General features: G+C 32.8%; 2 protein-coding genes across 4 annotated transcripts; both read left to right on the top strand.

Moving 5' to 3' along the window:
* Positions 1–2268: 2268 nt before the first annotated feature.
* LOC137836871 (hypersensitive-induced response protein-like protein 2) lies at positions 2269–5694 on the top strand. Of its 3 annotated transcripts, none has more exons than XM_068645643.1 (6): positions 2269–2676; positions 3488–3685; positions 4138–4258; positions 4427–4518; positions 4642–4738; positions 5093–5694. In XM_068645643.1, exons 2-6 carry the CDS (start codon positions 3497–3499, stop codon positions 5455–5457), a joined length of 864 nt encoding a protein of 287 aa, XP_068501744.1. In that variant the 5' UTR covers positions 2269–2676; positions 3488–3496; the 3' UTR covers positions 5458–5694. The 3 variants fall into 3 exon arrangements, with proteins under 3 accessions (XP_068501744.1, XP_068501747.1, XP_068501746.1); XM_068645646.1 differs by having other exon boundaries at positions 2670–2870; XM_068645645.1 differs by having other exon boundaries at positions 2675–2743.
* A 3224-nt stretch (positions 5695–8918) lies between these two features.
* LOC137836872 (FACT complex subunit SSRP1) lies at positions 8919–15375 on the top strand. The gene is made up of 16 exons (XM_068645647.1): positions 8919–9162; positions 10178–10363; positions 10564–10669; positions 11329–11465; positions 11665–11748; positions 11822–11916; positions 12055–12163; positions 12303–12389; positions 12475–12567; positions 12735–12932; positions 13037–13182; positions 13265–13412; positions 13854–13952; positions 14045–14218; positions 14637–14715; positions 14832–15375. The coding sequence occupies exons 1-16, from the start codon at positions 9109–9111 to the stop codon at positions 14957–14959; spliced, it is 1923 nt and encodes a 640-aa protein (XP_068501748.1). The 5' UTR covers positions 8919–9108; the 3' UTR covers positions 14960–15375.
* The last annotated feature ends 7870 nt before the right edge of the window (positions 15376–23245 follow it).

A 23245-nucleotide genomic window follows, 5' to 3' on the forward strand; every position in this document is an offset into this window, starting at 1 on the left:
GGGATGGTACCTACAGAAAGCACTCCGACGATTAAGTGGCACTCGGTTGTCAGAGTACTGTAGAATGACATACCTGATACTTGGAATCTGCGCTATTTATATTACTTTAATGGACCTTTGTTGGTGGACCGGTTTAAGAGGTTGATTCGTGTTTAAAGTTGCACTAAACAACTCTTAATCATGGATTAACCTAACTGACTTGGTCAACTCATGACTCGTCGTCATAGGTCGGTCGGTCACATGTGATCACGTAACCTTTTTGTCGTGATCGAGTGATTCGAGTTCCTGACCGACCCCTCGAGTAATTCGGTCGTGTCGATACAAGTTTCACACGAGTTCACAAGTTTTAAAGAGTGTTTTATAATATATATATATATGATTATAAATTTTATTTTATAAGTGAGAGTGATGTGGGAAGAAGTACATGATTTTTCTTGTCGAATGAGAGCAATGAAATTGTCAAAAGGAGTTTATGCCATTCACACCATTTTTGATTGCTCGGAAATTTCGAACGATGGAAAGTGCGTTTCGCTGTCACCTAATCCAAACACGCCACGCCAACTTCCATTCTAAATTAGAACAATTAATTTACAATCACCAATCACGTTATCTTCCATTCTAAACTTCAAATTAAACTATATTTGTTTCTAAGTTTCAACTAATTTTTCTCACATAATAATTATTTTAAAAACTATATATATCTATAATAATTTTAAATTAATCCACAATAAGGGTACTTAAAAACCAAGCTAAAAATAAAAAAAAATAATGTTATATTATAAATATGGATGACGAGTTGGTGAGTTAATGCATACAAAATTCACATGCCTTCTCATGTTTAATTGCTTTTCACAAACCTTTAAAAAAGTGTTTTTTATTTAATTAAACTAGTTATATTACATTTTACATATTAAACTGTTTATTACACATTTTATTAATTATACTATCTACAGTTTTAATAACAAATTTCTCATTAGTTTTACAAAAACAATATTATTATTTAATAATTTTATTTAAAAGAAGAAAACGTGTAGTGGTAAGTAACAAATAGTTACAAACCATACTAAGTATGCACTGTGTTGATGATGTGTTTATAAGAAGAACAAAGAACAAATAAAAAAACCCTAATAGTCTGTGTAGCAGGCAAAAATTCTACGAGATGAATAAAAAAAAACAATCATAAATATATAAAATACTAACAATATAATATAATATAATATAGTTACTTAAAAAAAAAAAAAAAATTAACAAAGTTTTGCCCAACAACCTATAACCAGCACATATTGACTGTAACATTAATATTATTTTGGTATTTGATTTTTTTTTATGAATTTTTGATATTTAGGTTACTTTTCTTGGAAAAATCGAAAGAAACAACAACGTAGACTTTCTTTAATCAACATCATTGTCAATTATTAGCAGGAAAAGACTTGTAATTCCGTAATCTATATTTATACTTTATTACATTAAAATATATTTAATTAAATAATTTCTATAATTTTATTATTTTTATAATTTTTTATTATTTCATCTTGACTCAGTCTATCACTCCAAACAAATGGTAGAGAGACCATCCAATCCTTGAAAAATAATAATAATAGTATTATTTTATTAATAATATTAATCAAATTATGTAATTAATATTTTCATTTTAATATATTAATATAAAATAAAATTATTATTATTTATTTTATTATTATTACTTCAAATTATTTCTTTTAATATATGCTAAAATAAGATTATTATATTACTATTATCATAAATTATTATAATTATTATAATATTTATTTTTAATATTATTATCGTTACACCATATCATAAATTATTTACTATCATCGTTACACCATATATTCCCATAGCAAAAACTACTTCAAAATATTTATCAAATATTTTTGTATTTTTATAAACTAGTCAAATAAATTAATAGTTAACTTACTGATATTAACAAACATACAAATAAAAAATTAAAAATAAAATAAAAGAAAACTACCCTTAATAAAAAAAGTTAATAATTATGTCTGATAATGATAATTATTAATATAACTTTTAGAATAATTATGATAAAAATAAGTCAATAAATTAATCATGCATAGTAATTGTTATCCATACCTTGGCAATGTTAATGAATAATATTTTTCTCATTACAAATAATAAATTCATATTTAAATTGACCAAAATTCAGCCAAAATAACAAGAAGTTCCATGCACAAAAGTTTAATATAATGGATAATGGATAAAGAGACAAGTGGAAGGAGATATTTACAACCTAGAATAAATCTATGGCTTTTGTCACTTTGACAAGACAACCTTGTCCCTTTAAGAATTCAAACAGCAAACCAGTTATTATAATCTTACAATAATGGATTATCCCACTGTATCTTCAAAATATTCTTGTTTATCTTTAATTCAAAAATAGATAAACTTTTATTATTTTAATATTTGTTCTCTACTTAATTTTGTATTATTAAAATATAATTATTTTCCTTTTCAAAATTGTTTCTCTTTTCATATTGGAGAAATATTAATATTTAGTTTTTTCAATAATATATTTCTCTTTTCTTAAAAAATTATAAAAAGATGTATATTATATAAAGTGTGCATTGAGCTGTGTGCTTTGCACTTTGCATCTACTTGCTGTGGATTTATTATACATTCGTGAGTTTCTCAGCCTGAAAGGTGAATTTTTTCTCTTTGTTTTTGGATGATGAGAAAACGAAACAGTTTTTGGTCTTTGAATTTTCTTGTGCGTGATTCACTCCTTATAATTTTGAATTGTGTTCTTTTAAACTTTTTTGTCAAAGGGGTTTGTGTTTGCTTTCTGGGATCAGCTCAAAATTGCATCTTTTTTTGGAATTTTCCTTACAGCTTTGGTATGGGAACTTTTAGGTTTCTGGGATCCTAGTATTTGATTGATAATTCATGTTTCACTGTTTCTCACCTTTAGGGTTATGTGTTTGTTTTTCTGGAATTTTGTTGCTCTTCTCCTCGCGATTCTTAGGAAAACAAAGGATGTGGAGTTCCAATCCAAATGAGGATTTATGAAAAGTTGAAAACTGAGTTTTTGTTTTTGGATTTGTAGTTGAATTTTATTCTGTTGTGTTTCGTTTGTCTTTTGTCTTTTGATTTTGTCCCCCCTTCAAAAATTCAGGTATATTGGATAAACTAATATTTTACTGTAGTGTTGGACTTAAATATTGTTCACTTTTATTCTACTCTGGTTTGAAATTGCTTATTGAGTATTTCTTTTGGCTGAGAGTGGTTTTTGTTGACTTTTTACCCACTGTTTCTTTACAATCATATTTATGAAATTTTGAACTTCCTCCATGCACTATATCTGTGGTTAAGCGTATTTTCAGATTTTACTTTATCACGTTCTTGGTAAACTGTGATGTGATGAGTTCAGAAAATTAAAACAGATTGGTAGAAGCAAAATGCTGAATTTCATTATGTTTGGTGTATTTTGTTGAGTAGTGTTCTTCTATTGCAGAATTGAAGGATGGGTCAAGCATTCGGTTGCTATCAAGTTGATCAGTCAAATGTGGCCATCAAGGAGCATTTTGGAAAATTTTCTGATGTTCTAGAACCTGGATGTCATTGCCTTCCTTGGTGTCTTGGTTATCAGATCGCTGGTGGTTTGTCACTGCGTGTGCAACAGCTTGATGTTCGATGTGAGACGAAAACCAAGGTATCTGCTGCTTCCTTTCCTTCACCAACGTTGTTTCATGGTGCTGTTCATTGTTTTGTTAATATAGCTTCTGGTTATTTTGTTCACTATCATGAAATTGGTCGGTACATAACAATGACAATTTATACTTAATTGACATAAATAACAATTTTCCAACAAAATTTATCTGTGTATTTCTAATAACTTCATATAAGAGTTCCAGGGAAAACATTTTGTTACTGGTTTTCATTGATCTATGCAATTTATAAATAAATTGAGAATTGAGATTGAACTTTGAATGCTCTTATCTTTTTTCCCTATGTTACACTGCACTTGTATTCCTCTTCATCAATTTATGCTATCAATATTTTGTTTTACTAGGATTTGGAAATGATTTTGCAAAAATTGTTCCGATATTTCTATGTGATTTATTGTGATCTGTTATTAGAGTTTGACTTTCATTAACCTGTTAGGATAACGTCTTTGTCACTGTGGTTGCGTCTGTGCAATACCGAGCTGTTGCTGATAAGGCATCTGATGCATTCTATAGGCTTACCAACACAAGGGAGCAGATCCAATCATATGTTTTTGATGGTATGAAGGATGACTTTTCTATTTGAAATTCCATTTATATGTTGCATTCAAAGGGGTTAATCTACTTCGATCATTGATGGTTGTGTTTATGAAGCAGTATACCTTTTGGATGTTGTGTCATAGCGCGGCTAACTTCTTTAACACTGCTAATATTTTGCATTTCTTCAGTTATCAGGGCCAGTGTACCAAAATTGGAGTTGGATTCTGTCTTTGAGCAGAAGAATGATATAGCAAAGTCTGTAGAGGAGGAGCTTGAGAAGGTAATCATTCTTTCCTACATTGCTTAGTTTTCTCACTTTTTAAAATATTCATTTGCAGATCATTCAAGGTCGTAATTCGTAATCACCCTTATTAACAAGTTTATTCAACCTTGATGTTCATAGGCAATGTCAACTTATGGATATGAGATAGTCCAGACCCTCATTGTTGATATTGAGCCCGATGTTAATGTCAAGAGAGCAATGAACGAGATTAATGCAGGTAACATGTTCTAGTTCCTAAAGAAAAAACTGCTATATATGTTGCAATTTCCTGTATCAAATTACTCTTACCTTGCATAAGATTACATACAGATGTTATGCATACTGTTTCTGAGTTCTTGCCTTGGTTTTTGGATGGAACTGACTGTGTATAAGCATTTCTGCAATATGGTTTGTTTGGTAGCTATAAGCAATGTGACCTATGTTTTGAGGCAGAACACAAAAAGTTACAGATTCTCTGATAGAATGAATTAGGAATTGCAAATTGCAGAACTGCATTCTTACAAACTTCTGTACCTTACAGCATGCATACATGATTATATCCTCATCCTTTTCACTGTCTTATTATCCACAGCTGCTAGATTAAGGTTGGCTGCAAATGAGAAGGCTGAAGCAGAAAAAATTCTGCAGATCAAGAAAGCAGAGGGAGAAGCAGAATCCAAGTATCTATCAGGACTTGGTATAGCTCGCCAACGTCAGGCCATTGTAGATGGACTGAGGGACAGTGTGCTTGCCTTCTCCGAGAACGTGCCCGGAACATCAGCTAAAGATGTCATGGACATGGTGCTGGTGACTCAATACTTTGACACCATGAAAGAGATAGGGGCATCTTCGAAGTCATCGTCGGTGTTCATACCACACGGCCCTGGCGCCGTCAGGGACATCGCCGTGCAGATCCGGGATGGTCTTCTTCAGGCTAGTGCTTCACACACAAATTAAGCTTCATTGGAGTTGTAAATAACATAGTATGTGTCTCTTTTTTTTGTTTGAACTTAGAATGTCTGCATCCTTTCCTCTTTCTATATTGCATGGTTCATAGCCAGTGCCTATTTTTACATCTGAAGTACTGATGTGCAGTTTTTTCCTTTGATACTTGTGTGGAGGATAGTTTTGATGTCAAGCTGTTTGTCAATTATATTGTTGGAGGATATGTTATCTAAGAATTACTTTCCAAAAGATGTGTTCTTCTTGAGTTCTATCTTGTAAGTTGTAAAATGAATGTTTAAAATTGTACTTCTCTATATTTTCTATTTTCATTGCACATTGATTTCACCTCCCTTTGTTTCTTGAGAGGGTAATTTATATCTTTAAAGAATGTGAAATATTTTATGATAAGATATGATGTGTGGATGAAGAATAAAATTTTAAGAATTTATAAAAGTATTTTGAAAACTTAAAATGGGATCATTTCAATTTTGTTTAAAAAGTATTTTTTTAAAAAAAATTCTTTATGCTTTCTTCTCTTTCAATTGTGTGTAGTTTCTTTTCATATTTGTTCTTTCAATTGTATATATAAAAGAGTGTTTTTTTTTATATTATGTTAGTTAGGATATTTTTTTGTTAATATAAACAATATATTGTGGATAATGTAAAATATATATATTTTTAGTTAATTTCAATAAATTTTATTTTCAATTATTATTGGTTAGAGTTGTTTTTTAGAAATATTGATCAAAATGTAGATCAGTATTACTTCTACTCCAATGCTAATCAGGTTTTGAAGTGTTTTTGATAGATGTAAGTTATAATTTTTCATTTGTGCTAATGGAATTATTTTTTCCTGATAAAATTAAAAAAAAGTATAGTTAATGTAAATATGATTTTTTTTTAATTATATTATTAAGATTATTTATTTCTTAATGTATGTTAGAAGTTATTCTTCTGTTGTTGTTGAAGAGGGTTTTTTCAATTATTGTTGGTTTTCTCAATGAATATAGGTGAAAACTATTTTTCAATGGACATCAACAAAATTGTTTATGTTGAAGTTGGAAGAAGTTATTTTTTTTATCTATATCCACATATTAAAGTAGTAATTTTTATATTTATTATTAATTAAAATACTTTATGTAAATTAAAAATAAATAAAATTCAATAAATTTTTAAATAATCTTATTCTATTTGAAATTAAAGCAATTAAAATTTAATGAATTAAAAAATTTTAAAATTGAAAAATTCTCACGTTTTTAACTTTAATTGCGTAATACAAAGATATTTCTTATTGTAAGTGGCCAATAAATAATTGAATATTCATTTTAAAAGTATTGTAAGAGATCATACAAGCCATAAATAATTGAATTAAGTTATCCCAAGTGAATCAATTGATATAAAACTATTTTAATTTAATTAATAATATTAAGTTCAAAATTTAAATGTTGTGCATTATCTACCATGAAAATACTTGTAGTTTGTACACAATTTAGTCAAGTAATTCACATGTATTTAATTACCAACAAAATAATAAATTTTCATATATCCAATAGTTTAAATAATGTGCTTATTTCACCTACTATTATCATTGTATACTAGATCCAATAATTAATAAATAAAAGGTCTTCACTTTACGACTTTTTATATAAATGAAACATTAATTTTTTTTTAATAATCACAGACCCCATTCTCACCTCTTTACATTTAAAAGAATGACTTTACGCCTAAAAGAATATATTTACATTTATGAATTTGATGGAACATGTGTAATAATCTAAACTAGTTACATTTAGCAAGGATGAGAGGTAAATTTTAACCATACAAGAAAAAAAATAAAATCTTTATGAAAGATGTGACTTAAATTATGAATAAAATTATTTAGATATTATAAATTAAAAAATTATACGTCATGATTTAATTGACCTTAAAAAATAGATTGAGTTGAATTAGATAAAAAAAATAAAGTAACCTAATTTAATTATTTTAGTGGATTAAATGATAAGTTTATTTGGAGTGAATCCAACCTCACTCCATACTCTAATATAAATAAATAGTAAAACTGTTTATTTAAATTCTGTGTAACCTGCTTTCAAGTTATCACCTCTAATAAATATCACGAGTTTCTTCCTCCATCTCTAATATTTTAAAAATAAAAATACTTAATTTTTTTTAATATTTTTTTTTATATTTTTTTAAATTCTAAAATGTGAAATCTAAATCTAAGTTATATAATTTGGAATACAAATCTATTGGACAACGTATAATAAATTTTGTATTTTAAATTGTTAATTCAAGAATGCAAATATTTATTTTATATTTTCCAAATTAAAATGCAAAAAAAATGTATTTTGGATGGTATAATTTAGAATGAATATTTTTTTTTTTAATATTTGAGGTGCAGGAAGAAATTGTGGAGGTACAACAATAAATTATGGGAGTGCAACAAAATATCAGCCATTGGCTTCAAATATACAAGATTAGAAGAAACAAAGTTCAAATCCTCATATTAATTAATTAGTTATTTGTTTGGAAAAAAAATAATTTTAGAAGAGCAAAGTAATCATAGAGAAAAATATATTCATCACTAATACGATGATTTAATGACAAAAATATCGATAAACTATAATACCTTAACAAAAATAAAAATTAAATGAAATACTGAATTGAGATATTTCTACAACAAAAAAGGACAATTTATAAATTTGTTGGGACTAAAAGAAAAAAGATATAAGTTCTATAAAACCTTTAATGTGTCACTTTATAAATAACTCTTCATTTAGTGGATATCAGTTAATAGTAAGAACACAATTTTAAAAAAATTGATGAAAAATGAAAGGAAAAAATTATTAACAATTATAATTTTTTTTGTAAAAATTTATTAGCGAGGAAAAAGTGATCTAAGAGCTTCATAAACATAATATTTTGGAGCGAAAAGAAATGTTGGGAGCTATAGGTTTAGATACTCCTCTTAAATGTTATGTCCGTGTCGGATACACGTATCAGATAGAAGATACTCGAAAGGCACTTGTAGAACAAGTATCAGTGAGTTTAATTTAAAAAGTATTTGTTGGATTTCTGATAATTCTAGCACAATTCTAACAATTTTAAAAAGAAAAAACACATTAATTTTCTAAAAACTCAAACTTATGTTATGCATTTTTAGTATAATTATAAAAATAAGAAACAAAACCTTTTGAACTAACCATGAAAAATATCTTTCTACTACAAAAAACTGAAATATACTTGTGTACATAAATCTTTATTGTCAATTTATATAATTCATAATTATATAATATATAGATTCGTGTCCCTGTGTCTTATATGTTAGAGATTATATGTATCCGTATCCGTGCCGTATCCATGTTCGTGTCGTATCAGTGTCCGTATCAGAGTGTCTGTGCTACATATGATGGGAGTGTAAGAAGCAATTTCCAAAAAACTCTTCTTTGTCTTGTTTTTGTGGGTTTGCCACCACTTTTGTTTGGCCCACTTTATTCCTTTCTTTCTTTACTTAGCTCAGAAAATTCATCTGCGTTTCTTTTTATAACAGCGTTTGGTTCCAAACATATTTGAAAGACGAAAACCACGTGTTGTGTATGCAACATCAAACACACCCTTATTCGTTCTTTTCTGCACTCTCACTCTTCTCCGTTCGTGTCAGCCATGGCCGACGGCCATCTCTTCAACAACATCACCCTGGGAGGCCGCGGCGGCACCGTAATCTCTCTCAAACTATTTTTCTTCTTCTCTCTAACTTTCGTTTCTTTATTCTTTCCCAAACCCTAGGGTTTTAGTTTTGCTTTGTTCAATCGTGCCTTTGCTTTCAACCTCTCGATTTCACTTAACATTGTTTTGTTAGTGAGATTTGTGGTGCTGTCTAGTGGTTAGAGAACTTAGGGTTTTGTTCTGCGTTTTCTTTTCTTCTGTTTTAAACCCTAATTATTGTTATTACTGTTGCCTTAGTTTTGCTGTAGGAGATCATGTATTTGCTTTAGAAATGTGTTGAAAATTTACTTGTTGCTTTAGTAGTGACTAGGATGTTATGTTTGTGAATTAGTGGTTTTTGTTTCGCTGTTAAAACCCCTACTGAAGTGTTGCTTTTGCTGAGAAGATGAAAACTGGAACAGTAGAAAACAAGGTTTTAAATTGCATTTGTGGTTGCTGTTTTATCTTTGTTCCTGTATTGTGGGAAATTTAGGGCAAATATTGTTGTAGTTTTTGATATCGTGTTGCGGTGCGGTTCTTGGTGTTGTGGGAAATTACTGACAAACATGGTTTATTTAGTGGCAATTGCGGTCGTGGGTGATAATGGCAGTTGTGGAGACCCCAAAACCTTGACGCTCCAAATAGCTGTTATGCACCTTTTTTTCAAAATCCTTTGGTAGAAAATTGGCAATCTAAAAAAAGGTTTTCTTTTGGGTTATCTTTCTAGTTGTACCAAGCAAGTGAAAAGTTATTTTCATTCAAAATTTTGTACTTTTCTACCAGTAAGTGGTTATATTGGGTGGTTTGTGCTGTTTATTTAGCATCTTTAGGAATGAACTGAATATGCTGGGCATATACCCTACTCAGAGTTGAGCTACCCGTCCCATGTCTAGTTTTTACCAGTTTCGTTGTTATTTCAATGAAAAATTAATAATAATTAGAGTTGAAGAACTAAATTTTTTCAGTGAATGAGACTGAAATTAGTAATTGAGATGTATAACACTTCTTTTCGGTAATTGGGTTGCAGAATTCAGGACAGATAAGGATATATTCCGGAGGAATTATATGGAAGAGACAGGGTGGTGGTAAATTAATTGAAGTTGATAAATCTGACATAGTGGGGGTGACATGGATGAAGGTTCCAAGAACTAACCAACTTGGGGTTCAAATCAAAGATGGATTGTACTACAAGTTCACAGGATTTCGTGACCAGGTTACTCTCTCTGCCTCTTCAAATGTGCATTTTCGTACAGTAGCCATTGAAAAAAGAATTCAAACTTCTAGTTTGCTTTTCTTGTATTTTAATCCTCTTATTAACACTTTTGAAGATCTAAATATTGAGCATTTGGACTTGAATTTCTATCAAATGTTGGATCTGAATTTCTTATATTGTTATTTTATAATATTTTGCAGGATGTTGCAAGTTTGACCAATTTTTTTCAAAACACCTGTGGAATATCAGTTGAGGAGAAACAGCTTTCTGTTAGCGGGCGTAATTGGGGAGAAGTTGATCTAAATGGTTAGTGTCTTACTAATAATATTACATGAACTGACTTCTGTGTTGTAATTTATAACTGACCTTCTGCACATGATGTGTCATGTACACAACAAACATCAGTCTTTGTAATTCTTAGTTACTATAATTTTAGTGTTTCGGGAAAGAATTTAATTTGATATCACTAGGAGGAAATGGTATGTAATATCTCTAGCAAAGGGTTAATTTGAAAGAAATTCAGTTGATATCATCCAGTTTGTTCTTGGAGAGTATTGGTTTTTCTTGTATAGCTCCTAACGATTTCCATAATCAATGAAGGCTGTGAACTTATTACGTGCTGCTGCTTTTTTCCCTCCCCAATTTGCTGTTGCTTATATTCATTTTGGTGTTCTTAAGTGTCAAATTTATTCATGCAACCCTACTTCCACCTGGTAATCACATTAAGTGCAATTTTTTAAGTGAAAAATAGTCGTTAAGAGAAGGAAATGGTTTTATTTATGTATGTGTATGAGTGTATGTGTTTGGAAGGTGGGGGTGGTGGTTGACTTCTCAAGGAGGAGCTTTATCTCATTCTTGTTTTCTTTTGCAATTAAATATTGTTTGAATAATTTGACTTGACTTCTTTTGTAGTTATGCTAATTAGTAGAGTAGTGGATGTTCTTATGTTTCTATTTCCATTTCAGGGAATATGCTGGCTTTTATGGTTGGTTCAAAGCAAGCTTTTGAAGTGTCTTTAGCAGATGTCTCTCAAACACAGCTTCAAGGGAAGAATGATGTGATCTTGGAGTTTCACGTGGATGATACAACAGGAGCTAATGAGGTATATTTCTACTTTCATGCACTTATATAATTTTGTATGTTTAAGCAAATTCATAGAGTTTTGTCAAACTGGAAGCCTTTTTGCAAGAAAATTGTTCTCATTCATGTTTGAGCTTTTACAGTATTGAAGACTATAGTTATTAGGTTCAATTTGATTCTGAATTATTTATGGTCTAATATAGTTTATGTTGTGATCTCAGAAAGATTCATTGATGGAGATAAGTTTCCATATACCAAATTCCAACACCCAGTTTGTTGGTGATGAAAATCGTCCTCCTGCTCAGGTGAGTTGTTCACGGATATAAAAGATCCCATGTTATGATAACTTCTAGGTTAACTGACATTTAATAATATCAGGTTTTCCGTGACAAAATTATGTCTATGGCTGATGTTGGTGCTGGAGGTGAAGATGCTGTTGTTACATTTGAGGGTATTGCAATCCTTACACCAAGGTAATGTATTTAAATGCACAGAAAAATATTATACAAGCATTTTTGGCATGGTTGTATTTTGTACTGATAATATTTGTATACTTACAATAAATTTATTCACATTAGTATCCATTAATAGAAATTTGTACTTTAATGCAGGGGACGATACAGTGTTGAGTTACACATGTCATTCTTGCGGCTTCAGGGACAAGCTAATGATTTCAAAATTCAGTATAGCAGTGTGGTTCGCCTATTTTTACTTCCTAAGGTTCATTTCCTAGTCTTTTGGTATTTGTTTTCATATAAGTTATTAAGAATGAATAATGCCATTATCCAGACATGTCTTTAAATCTGGCTTCTTTGGACCTTTTTAAGTTTACTGACAATTTCTCATCATGTATCTGTAGTCTAATCAACCACATACCTTTGTTATCATTAGCCTTGACCCCCCTATTCGGAAGGGACAAACTTTGTATCCTCATATTGTGATGCAGGTAAATTGCTCAATGGTTTTTGGTTTGCCAAGTTGAGATGTGTATTTTACATGCTTCTAACATTGTTTTGCTCATTTCCGTGTAGTTCGAAACTGATTATGTTGTTCAAAGTGAATTGGCAATAACTGAAGATCTTTATAACTCAAAGTATAAGGATAAATTGGAGCTGTCTTATAAGGTATTTTTCTTAAACTGTTAATAATTGATTCATACGTCTATACAACTCCTGAGATGCCACTATTGAAGGAATTTTTGGGAAATGAAAGAAGAGCATCTTGCATATTTTAGATGATTGAGTGATGCTTGATTTTAGCTGACTTATTTCCTTTTCAATTCAATAATCAGGGACTTATTCATGAAGTGTTCACCACAATATTACGTGGCTTGTCAGGTGCCAAAGTGACTAAGCCTGGAAAATTTAGGAGTTGTCAAGATGGTTATGCAGTGAAATCATCTTTGAAAGCTGAAGATGGAATTCTGTATCCCCTTGAGAAGAGCTTCTTCTTTCTACCTAAACCTCCCACTCTTATTCTTCATGAAGAGGTAAAATCTGATAGCACTGACATGATCAAATGTCAACTACTGGTTCATGTTGCAAATGATATCTGCAAAATGGAGGTTTTAATTGTGTTGATCTTTCCCATTAGATTGACTATGTGGAGTTTGAGAGGCATGCTGCTGGTGGATCCAATATGCATTATTTTGACCTTCTTATCAGACTAAAATCTGAACAAGAGCATCTATTCCGTAATATTCAGAGAAATGAGTACCACAATCTGTACGAATTTATCAGGTAAATGTTATCCCATTCGCATTGCCTAATTTTACATACAACTTATTGTTATTTAAACAATTGTTTTGGCTTGCACATGCAGTTCAAAGGGCTTGAAAATTATGAATTTAGGAGATGCCCAACCCATTGTTGGTATTAAGAAGGTTCTTGAGAATGATGACGATGATGCTGTTGATCCACATCTTGAACGTATTAAAAATGAAGCTGGTGGTGGTGAAAGTGATGAGGAGGTGATCAAACAGATATTTTATATAATTTTCATTTATTTTTAGTTCATGACTAGCATTTAGTAAATTTGTGTTCTAGTTTTTTATAAACAAGGCGACAACATTAATTTATGGTGACTGACATCTGAAAATGGTTGAGCATGGAAACTTAAACAAACTCCAGGCATATGTTTCAGTTTTTTTTTTAATTATTGAATTTACATCCCTAAGCATGCAATTGACCTTTCTCCTATTTTTAAGTTTCTATCAATTTTAGTTTGTTGTGTTTTCTATTTTGCTTGTATAGAGTTTGTGTGCATTTGTTCTGTGCTTCTGCTTTTGTACATATATATTCAGGCTTGACTCTATGCAAATTGCTCCATTTTGTTATGGTCGGGCTTAGCTTGACAGGATTTTCCCAGTCTTGTTTCTATATAAACATTAAATGGGGGTAAATGTCTACAGGATTCCGATTTTGTTGCCGACAAGGATGATGAAGGTTCTCCTACTGATGATTCTGGGGCAGATGATTCTGATGGTAGTGATAGTGGTGATGAGAAAGAGGCAAGTGGTTTTTGTTTGCCTTTGTTTTCTGTGATAATTCTCTACTCTTAATCTATGGTGCCTCTGACACCTTAATGGTGACCAATTTTCAGAAGCCTGCCAAAAAGGAACCAAAGAAGGACCTGCCTTCTAAGGCATCTACTTCAAAAAAGAGATCAAAAGATGATGAGGATGGAAAGAAGAAAAAACAGAAGAAGAAAAAGGACCCAAATGCACCCAAGAGGGCAATGTCCGGTTTCATGTTCTTTTCTAAATTGGAAAGAGAGGTGTGTTCTATTCTGTCATAGTTTTGAATTTGGGTTTAAGTATATCACGGTGGCAATTTGAGTAGATCCGTGTACTTAATTTTGATGTACTTGAAATTTTGGGGGAGAGTATCGAAGTTTCTCAGGTTGGGTAAAGAAAGAAAAATCTTCACAGTGCCTGGTTATTGACATTGTTGAGATCATCCAGCAAAACCTGCAATTAATGCAAGTGAGCCTTAATAGGTGGTGCTGGTATTGTTCCAATGTGTCTGAACCGAAGTCAGTGTAGCCAAGTATGACCTTAGCATAATTTTCAATTGCTATTTTGATTGTTAGAAATTACAAAATTTACCTGAAATGGTGTCTAGTAAAGGGGGTGGTTTATACAAGTTTAGTTATCTTTCCATAATATTTCCTGAAAGCATTTTATTTTTTGCAGAATCTAAAGAAAAGTAATCCTGGAATTTCATTTACGGATGTGGGAAGAGTACTTGGAGAGAAATGGAAAAAGATGTCAGGTATGGGTTTCGTTCATTTCTTGCAGTTCCAGCGAGTGTCATTCCTGATCTGAGCTTTTTTTTATTTAGGGACTAAATCCCCTTAACTGTATATTGTTTATCTATTGAATGCACAGTGGAAGAGAAGGAACCATACGAGGCAAAAGCACGTGAAGATAAAAAACGTTACAAGGATGAAATCAGTGGCTACAAGAATCCCCAACCCATGAATATTGACTCTGGAAATGAATCTGACAGTGCTTAAGGCTGTCTACTCTGTCAGTTAATTCCATAGATGCGTGTTGTCATGGCATGGCATGGAAGCTAATGTAACCTGTGTTACCCATGACATGGCATGCAAGGTAATGTAACCCGTGTTCCTTATATTTCTTACCCGTGATGGCATCTACTCACATGCTCCGTAGATTGGCACAAGTTTTTGCTCTTTGAAATGGCTTGATGACTTGTGAGTGAGTTCAAGATTTTTGTGCTCTGTTGGTTTACCGAAGTGCGTTGGTTAGGTCCCATGCTAATTAAATTAGTGGTCTCTGTTTTAGACCCAATTTCCTAATATATTGTGATAAAATGACAGTCCCTTGGGTTTTTGACCCACCGATGTAGGACTTGTAACATAGTTATACCTTCAACTTTTTGCATTAATAGAATGTTATATTAAGCTTACCTTTTCATTGCATATTCATACTTGATTTGGAGCATCCGTTTAACTGTCATTATAATCTAAAATTGAAAGTTGTCTTCAATTGTGTATAATTTTCTCTTTTATTCTTTATAATATTATATTTTGGATCATCCACCTTGTGGTTTGGATGCTGGAGTTTGCGTTGCAGCTACAAGAGAGTGCAGAACAGAGGGAAAATGCTAATTTCAACCATTACGTGCAATTTTCATATTATAGGTTCTAATCATAATAATATTGCTCTAAAACTTCTAATTTGTTTTTGTATTTTATTCAATTTATGCATTACAACAGTAAAACATTTAATTCTCAATTCTATTATAAAATTATAAAATTAACTCTTAAATTAATTTTCCCCTCTTAAAAGAAACCACTCTTAAAAAATCTTTGTAATGTAGCAGAACTTGGCGTCAGATAGAAAATTGGGAAAAACGAATACTTGTTCATTTTTATGTCTCTTGGACATTTATAATTATATTTTTGTTTTATATTTGTGCTAAAGAGAAATTGTAATAATTAGTATCTAATGTTTTCTCTTTTTAAGTGCAAGAACTGTATATTGAAATAGTTGTGTTTAGTAAAATTGTATTTGAAAAGTTAATGTTTTTGGTACTTATTTTTTCCATACAAGTTTCCTTTTATGATATTACATTTTCAGTCTACGTTTTAATTGAGGTTGTATTAGGTAATATATTTGAATAAGTAAGATTAGTTCTAAATAAATAAAAATTCAAATTAATATGAAGTAATGCAAGTTGTCTATTATTTCAGTTAAAATAAAAGCAAAAGTTGATGGAACTTTAAATATAACATAACAAAAAGTACATCAATTTTTTTTTCAAAACTAAATATTGATTAACTAGCTGTCAATACGGATTATTCCATGCTTATTCTTGGAGTAAGAATTCATCTACATATTAACAAGTGGTGTGAATTTTTTTATTTCATCCTCATCCCTATTAGGGTGAGTATACTTATATCAGTTATTATTCTAAATGTTATAAAATATTTTATTATCAAAAATAAAAATCACAACAAAAATATATATATATATATATATATATTATCAAGTATTTAATATTAAAATGATATTTTTTTTCTAATATAAAATATTATAATGTATAAATATTAAATAATAATTGGATAAATATTAAATAATTATAAAAAATAATAAAAGTAATAAAATGCTAAAAATTAAGTTATGAAATTAAGGAAAAAAAAGTTAATATAAGTTACCTAATGAATTAAAAATATTTTAATAATTTAAAATGAGGATGAGTATTAACACAAGAATGTAACGTATGAACATTCTTATCCCTAATCCTATGTCAATATGGTAAAACCTTATCTCATTTTAGTTATATTTTCTAGTGTCTTCCATTCCCTTGTATATATAATAGAAATTAACATATAGTATTGTAAAAAAATTAACATAATATTGTAAAAAAAATTAACATTATTATGAAGGTTATCTTCTATCAAAATTTGTGAAATTTCGTCATATTTTCTGAAATTTTATTTTGGTTTTGCATTGCGCTGAAAAAATTTACACAAGTACCTTCATATGTTGTTTGCACCCAGGTAAGGAGGCACGTCCATAAATAAATCACAGAAAGAAGATACGGGGAAGAAAAGCCAGGACGTTCCGTTTTCGAAAAACCAATTTTGTTCACTCTCGGTCTGGGACTTAGTACGCCTTACTCCTTGGGTATCTTGGTTTGAAATTTTTACCAGACGTTCAACACTGTGTATACTGAGTTTTGGCTAAGATTTGAGCCCAAGATTCGTCCCACAAGATTGACAATAAATTTTTTATTCATCACTGCCAGGGCTGAAAGGAAGGTTCGTTTGTGTGTGAAACTGTTTGATTTTTTTCGTGGGTGAATACTCATCCGTTTGACCTGAATTTTTTCGTCTTTTCTCCCAAATTCAGTGGAGATTTTTACGTGGAATTTCAGGAAAAAACACTATTTCGCGAGAATTTTTCAGAAATTTTGTGCAAACCAAGGCTATCCTCTACGAAAACTTGTGACATTTTGCCCTACGTTCTGCACTTTTTTTCTGGTTTCGTATTGCGCTGAAAAAAATTCACACAAGTACTTTCGTATGTTGTTTGCACCGAGGTAAGGAGGAACGTCCATAAACAAATCACAGAAAGAAGATACGGGGAAGAAAAGCCAAGACGTTTTGTTTTTGGAAAACCGGTTTTGTTCACTCTCGGTCTGGGACTTACTGCGCCTTACCACTTGGGTATTTTGGTATGAAATTCTTACCAGACATTTTTCATTGTGTCTATTGAGTTTGACAGAGATTTGAGCCCCAGACTCGTCCCACAAGAGTCGCAATAAATTTCCTATTCATCACTGCCCGGGTTGAAAGGAAAGTTCGTTTGTGTGTGAAACTATTTGATTTTTTTCCTGGGTGAATACTCATCTGTTTGACCTGAAATCTGTCGCGTTTTGTCCCAAATTCAGTGGAGATTCTTACGCGGAATTTCAGGTAAAAACCATTTCGGGAGTATTTTTCAGAAATTTTGTGCAAACCAACTCTAGCAAAACTTGTGAAATTTCGCCCTGCTTTTTGCAATTTTTTTCTGGGTCGGTATTGCGCTGAAAAAATTCACACAAGTACTTTCGTATGCTTTTTCACCCAGGTAAGGAGGCACGTCCATAAACAAATCACAGAAAGAAGAACGGGGAAGAAAAACCAGGACGTTTTGTTTTCAGAAAACCGTTTTTGTTCACTCTCGGTCTGGGACTTACTGCGCCTTACTCCTTTGGTATTTTGGTATGAAATTTTTACCAGACATTCGTCATTGTGTCTATTGAGTTTTGGCTGAGATTTGAGCCAGAGACTCGTCCCACAAGATTCGCAATAAATTTCCTATTCATCACTACCCGGGCTGAAAGGAAGGTTCGTTTGTGTGTGAAACTGTTTTTTTTTTCCTGGGTGAATACTCATCCGTTTGACCTGAAATCTGTCGCGTTTTTTCCCAAATTCAGTGGAGATTCTTACGCGGAATTTCTGGAAAAAACCATTTCGGGAGAATTTTTCAGATATTTTGTGCAAACCAAGGCTATCTAGCAAAACTTGTGAAATTTCGCCCTACTTTCTGGAATTTTTTTCCGGGTCTGTATTGCGCTGAAAAATTTCACAAAAGTACTTTCGTATGTTTTTTGCACCCAGGTAAGGAGGAACGTCCATAAACAAATCACAGAAAGAAGATACGGGGAAGAAAAGCCAGGACGTTTTATTTTCGGAAAACCGGTTTTGTTCACTCACGGTCTGGGACTTACTGCGCCTTACTCCTTGGGTATTTTGGTCTAAAATTTTTACCAGACTTTTGTCATTGTGTCTATTGAGTTTTGGCTGATATTTGAGCCACAGACTCGTCCCACAAGATTCGCAATAAATTTCCTATTCATCACTGCACGGGCTGAAAGGAAGGTTCGTTTGTGTGTGAAACTGTTTGATTTTTTTTCTGGGTGAATACTCATCCGTTTGACATGAAATCTGTCGCGTTTTGTCCCAAATTCAGTGGAGATTCTTACGCAGAATTTCAGGAAAAAACCATTTCGGGAGAATTTTTCAGAAATTTTGTGCAAACCAAGGCTATCCTCTAGCAAAACTTATGAAATTTTGCCCTACTTTCTGCAATTTTTTTCCGGGTCGATATTGCGCTGAAAAAATTTACACAAGTGCTTTCGTATGTTTTTTGCACCCAGGTAAGGATGCATGTCCATAAACAAATCACAGAAAAAAGATACTGGGAAGAAAAACCAGGACGTTTTGTTTTCGGAAAACCGGTTTTGTTCACTCTCAGTCTGGGACTTACTACGCCTTACTCCTTGGGTATTTTGGTATGAAATTTTTACCAGACAATCTTCATTGTGTCTATTGAGTTTTTCCTGAGATTTGAGCCCCAAACTCGTCCCACAAGATTCGCAATAAATTTCCTATTCATCACTGCCCGGGCTGAAAGGAAGGTTCGTGTGTGTGAAACTATTTGATTTTATTCATGGGTTAATACTCATCCGTTTGACCTCAAATCTGTCGCGTTTTGTCCCAAATTCAGTGGAGATTCATACGCGGAATTTCAGAAAAAAACCATATGAGGAGGATTTTTCAGAAATTTTGTGCAAACAAAGGCTATCCTCTAACAAAACTTTTGAAATTTCACCCTACTTTCTGCAATTTTTTCCGTGTCCGTATTGCGTTGAAAAAATTCACACAAGTACTTTCGTATGTTGTTTGCACCCAGGTAAGGAGGCACGTCCATAAACAAATCACAGAAAGAAGATACGGGGAAGAAAAGCCAGGACGTTTTGTTTTCAGAAAACCGGTTTTGTTCACTCTCGGTCTGGGACTTACTACGCCTTACTCCTTTGGTATTTTGGTATGAAATTTTTACCAGACATTCGTTATTGTGTCTATTGAGTTGATTTGAGCCAGAGACTCCTCCCACAAGATTCGCAATAAATTTCCTATTCATCACTGCCCGGGCTGAAAGGAAGGTTCGTTTGTGTATGAAACTCTTTGATTTTTTTCCTGGGTGAATACTCATCCGTTTGACCTGAAATCTGTCGTGTTTTGTCCCAAATTCAATGGAGATTTTTACGCGGAATTTCAGGAAAAAACATTTCGGGAGAATTTTTCAGAAATTTTGTGCAAACCAAAGCTATCCTCTACCAAAACTTGTGAAATTTAAGCTTACTCTCTGCAATTTTTTTCGAGTCCGTATTGCGCTGAAAAAATTCACACAAGTACTTTCGTATGTTGTTTGCAGCTAAGTAAGGAGGCACGCCCATAAACAAATCACAGAAAGAAGATACGGGGAAGAAAAGCCAGGACGTTTTGTTTTCGGAAAATCGGTTTTGTTCACTCTCGGTCTGGGACTTACTGCGCCTTACTCCTTGGGTATTTTGGTCTGAAATTTTAACCAGACATTCGTCATTGTGTCTATTGAGTTTTGGCTGAGATTTGAGCCCCATACTCGTCCCACAAGATTCGCAATAGGTTTTCTATTCATCACTGCCCGGGCTGAAAGGAAGGTTCGTTTGTGTGTGAAACTGTTTGATTTTTTTCCTGAGTGAATACTCATCCGTTTGACCTGAAATCTTTCGCGTTTTGTCGCAAATTTAATGGAGATTCTTACGCATAATTTCAGGAAAAAACCATTTCGGGAGAATTTTTCAGAAATTTTGTGCAAACCAAGGCTATCCTCTACCAAAACTTGTGAAATTTCAGCCTACTCTCTGCAATTTTTTTTCGAGTCCGTATTGCGCTGAAAAAATTCACACAAGTACTTTCGTATGTTGTTTGCAGCCAGGTAAGGAGGCACGTCCATAAAAAAATCACAGAAAGAAGATACAGGGAAGAAAAGCCAGGATGTTTTGTTTTTGGAAAACCGGTTTTGTTCACTCTCGGTCTGGGACTTACTGCGCTTTACTCCTTGGGTATTTTGGTATGAAATTTTTACCAGACATTCGTCATTGTGTCTATTGTGTGTTGGCTGAGATTTGAGCCCCAGACTCGTCCCACAAGATTCGCAATAAATTTCCTATTCATCACTGCCCGGGCTGAAAGGAAGGTTCGTTTGTGTGTGAAACTCTTTGATTTTTTTCCTGGGTGAATACTCATCCGTTTCACCTGAAATCTATCGCGTTTTGTCCCAAATTCAGTGGAGATTCTTACGCAGAATTTCAGGAAAAACCCATTTCGGGAGAATTTTTCAGAAATTTTGTGCAAACCAAGGCTACTCTCTGCAATTCTTTTCCTGGTCCGTATTGTGCTGAAAAAATTAACACAAGTACTTTCGTATGTTGTTTGCACCCAGGTAAGGAGACACGTCCCTAAACAAATCATAAAAAGAAGATACGTGGAAGAAAAGTCAGGACGTTTTGTTTTCGGAAAACCGGTTTTGTTCACTCCCGGTCTGGGACTAACTGCGCCTTACTCCTTGGGTATTTTGGTCTGAAATTTTTACCAGACATTCGTCATTGTGTCTATTGAGTTTTGGTTGAGATTTGAGCCCCAGACTCGTCCCACAAGATTCGCAATAAATTTCCTATTCATCACTGCCCGGGGTGAAAGGAAGGTTCGTTTGTGTGCGAAACTGTTTGATTTTTTTCCTAGGTGAATACTCAACCGTTTGACCTGAAATCTGTCGCGTTTTGTCCCAAATTCAGTGGATATTCTTACGCGGAATTTCAGGAAAAAACCATTTTAGGAGAATTTTTCAGAAATTTTGTGCAAACCAAAGCTATCCTCTAGCAAAACTTGTGAAATTTCGCCCTACTTTCTGAAATTTTATTTTGGGTCCGTATTGCGCTGAAAAAATCACACAAGTACCTTCATATGTTTTTTGCACCCAGATAAGGAAACATGTGCATAACCAAATCACAGAAGGAAGATACGGGTTAGAAAAGCCAGGACGTTCCGTTTTTAGAAAACCAATTTTGTTGACTCTGGGTCTGGGACTTACTACGCGTTACTCCTTGGGTATTTTGGTCTGATATTTTTACCAGACGTTTGTCACTGTGTCTACTGAGTTTTGACTTAGATTTGAGCCCCAGATTCGTCCCACAAGATTTTATTCATCACTGCCAGGGCTGAAAGGAAGGTTCATTTGGGTGTGAAACTGTTTGATTTTTTTCGTGGATGAATATTCATCCGTTTGACCTGAAATTTGTTTGAATTTGTCTCAAATTCAGTGGAGATTCTTAAGTGGAATTTCAGGAAAAAAATATTTCGGGAGAATTTTTCAGAAATTTTGTGCAAACCAAGGCTATCCTCTACCAAAACTTATGAAATTTCGCCCTACTTTCTGAAATTTTATTCTGGGTTCGTATTACGCTGAAAAAATTCACACAAGTGCCTTCATATGTTGTTTGCACCCAGGTAAGGAGGCACGTCCATAAACAAATCACAGAAGGAAGATACGGGTTAGAAAAGCCAAGACGTTTCGTTTTCGGAAAACCAGTTTTGTTCACTCTCGGTCTGGGACTTACTGCGCCTTACTCCTTTGGTATTTTGGGTTGAAATTTTTACCAGACGTTCGTCACTGTGTCTACTGAGTTTTGGCTAAGATTTGAGCCCCAGATTCGTCCCACAAAATTGGTAATCAATTTTTTATTCATCACTGCCAGGGATGAAAGGAATGTTTGTTTGTGTGTGAAACTGTTTGATTTTTTTCGTGGGTGAATACTCATCCGTTTGACCTGAAATTTGTCGCGTTTTGTCCCAAATTCAGTGGAGATTCTTACATGAAATTTCAGGAAAAAACTATTTCTGGAGAATTTTTCAGAAATTTTGTGCAAACTAAAGCTATCCTCTACCAAAACTTGTGAAATTTCGCCCTACTTTCTGAAATTTTATTCTGGGTCCATATTGCGCTGAAAAAAATTCACACAAGTACCTTCATATGTTGTTTGCACCCAGGTAAGGAGGCATGTACCTAAACAAATCACAGAAGGAAGATACGTGTTAGAAAAGTCAGGACGTTTCGTTTTCGGAAAACCAGTTTTGTTCACTCTCAGTCTGGGACTTAGTACGTGTTACTCCTTGGGTATTTTGGTCTGAAATTTTTACCAGACGTTCGTCACTGTGTGTACTGAGTTTTGGTTGAGATATGAGCCCCAAATTCGTCCCACAAGATTTGCAATAAATTTTTTATTCATCACTCCCAGGGTTGAAAGGAAGGTTCGTTTGTGTGTGAAACTGTTTGATTTTTTTCGTGGGTGAATACTCATCCGTTTGACCTGAAATTTGTCGCCTTTTGTCCCAAATTCAGTGGAGATTCGTACGTGGAATTTTAGGAAAAAACTAATTCGAGAGATTTTTTCAGAAATTTTG

Source organism: Phaseolus vulgaris, chromosome 4, assembly GCF_000499845.2.
Source record: "Phaseolus vulgaris cultivar G19833 chromosome 4, P. vulgaris v2.0, whole genome shotgun sequence".
NCBI classification, from domain to species: Eukaryota; Viridiplantae; Streptophyta; class Magnoliopsida; order Fabales; family Fabaceae; genus Phaseolus; species Phaseolus vulgaris.

Coding starts and splice junctions, on each gene's coding strand:
- LOC137836871 (XM_068645643.1), top strand. CDS start 3,497: ATGGGTCAAGCATTCGGTTGCTATCAAGTTGATCAGTCAAATGTGGCC. Junction 3,686..4,137: donor GATGTGAGACGAAAACCAAG/GTATCTGCTGCT, acceptor TTAACCTGTTAG/GATAACGTCTTTGTCACTGT. Junction 4,259..4,426: donor CCAATCATATGTTTTTGATG/GTATGAAGGATG, acceptor GCATTTCTTCAG/TTATCAGGGCCAGTGTACCA.
- LOC137836872 (XM_068645647.1), top strand. CDS start 9,109: ATGGCCGACGGCCATCTCTTCAACAACATCACCCTGGGAGGCCGCGGC. Junction 11,917..12,054: donor ATTGCAATCCTTACACCAAG/GTAATGTATTTA, acceptor ACTTTAATGCAG/GGGACGATACAGTGTTGAGT. Junction 14,716..14,831: donor GAAATGGAAAAAGATGTCAG/GTATGGGTTTCG, acceptor TTGAATGCACAG/TGGAAGAGAAGGAACCATAC.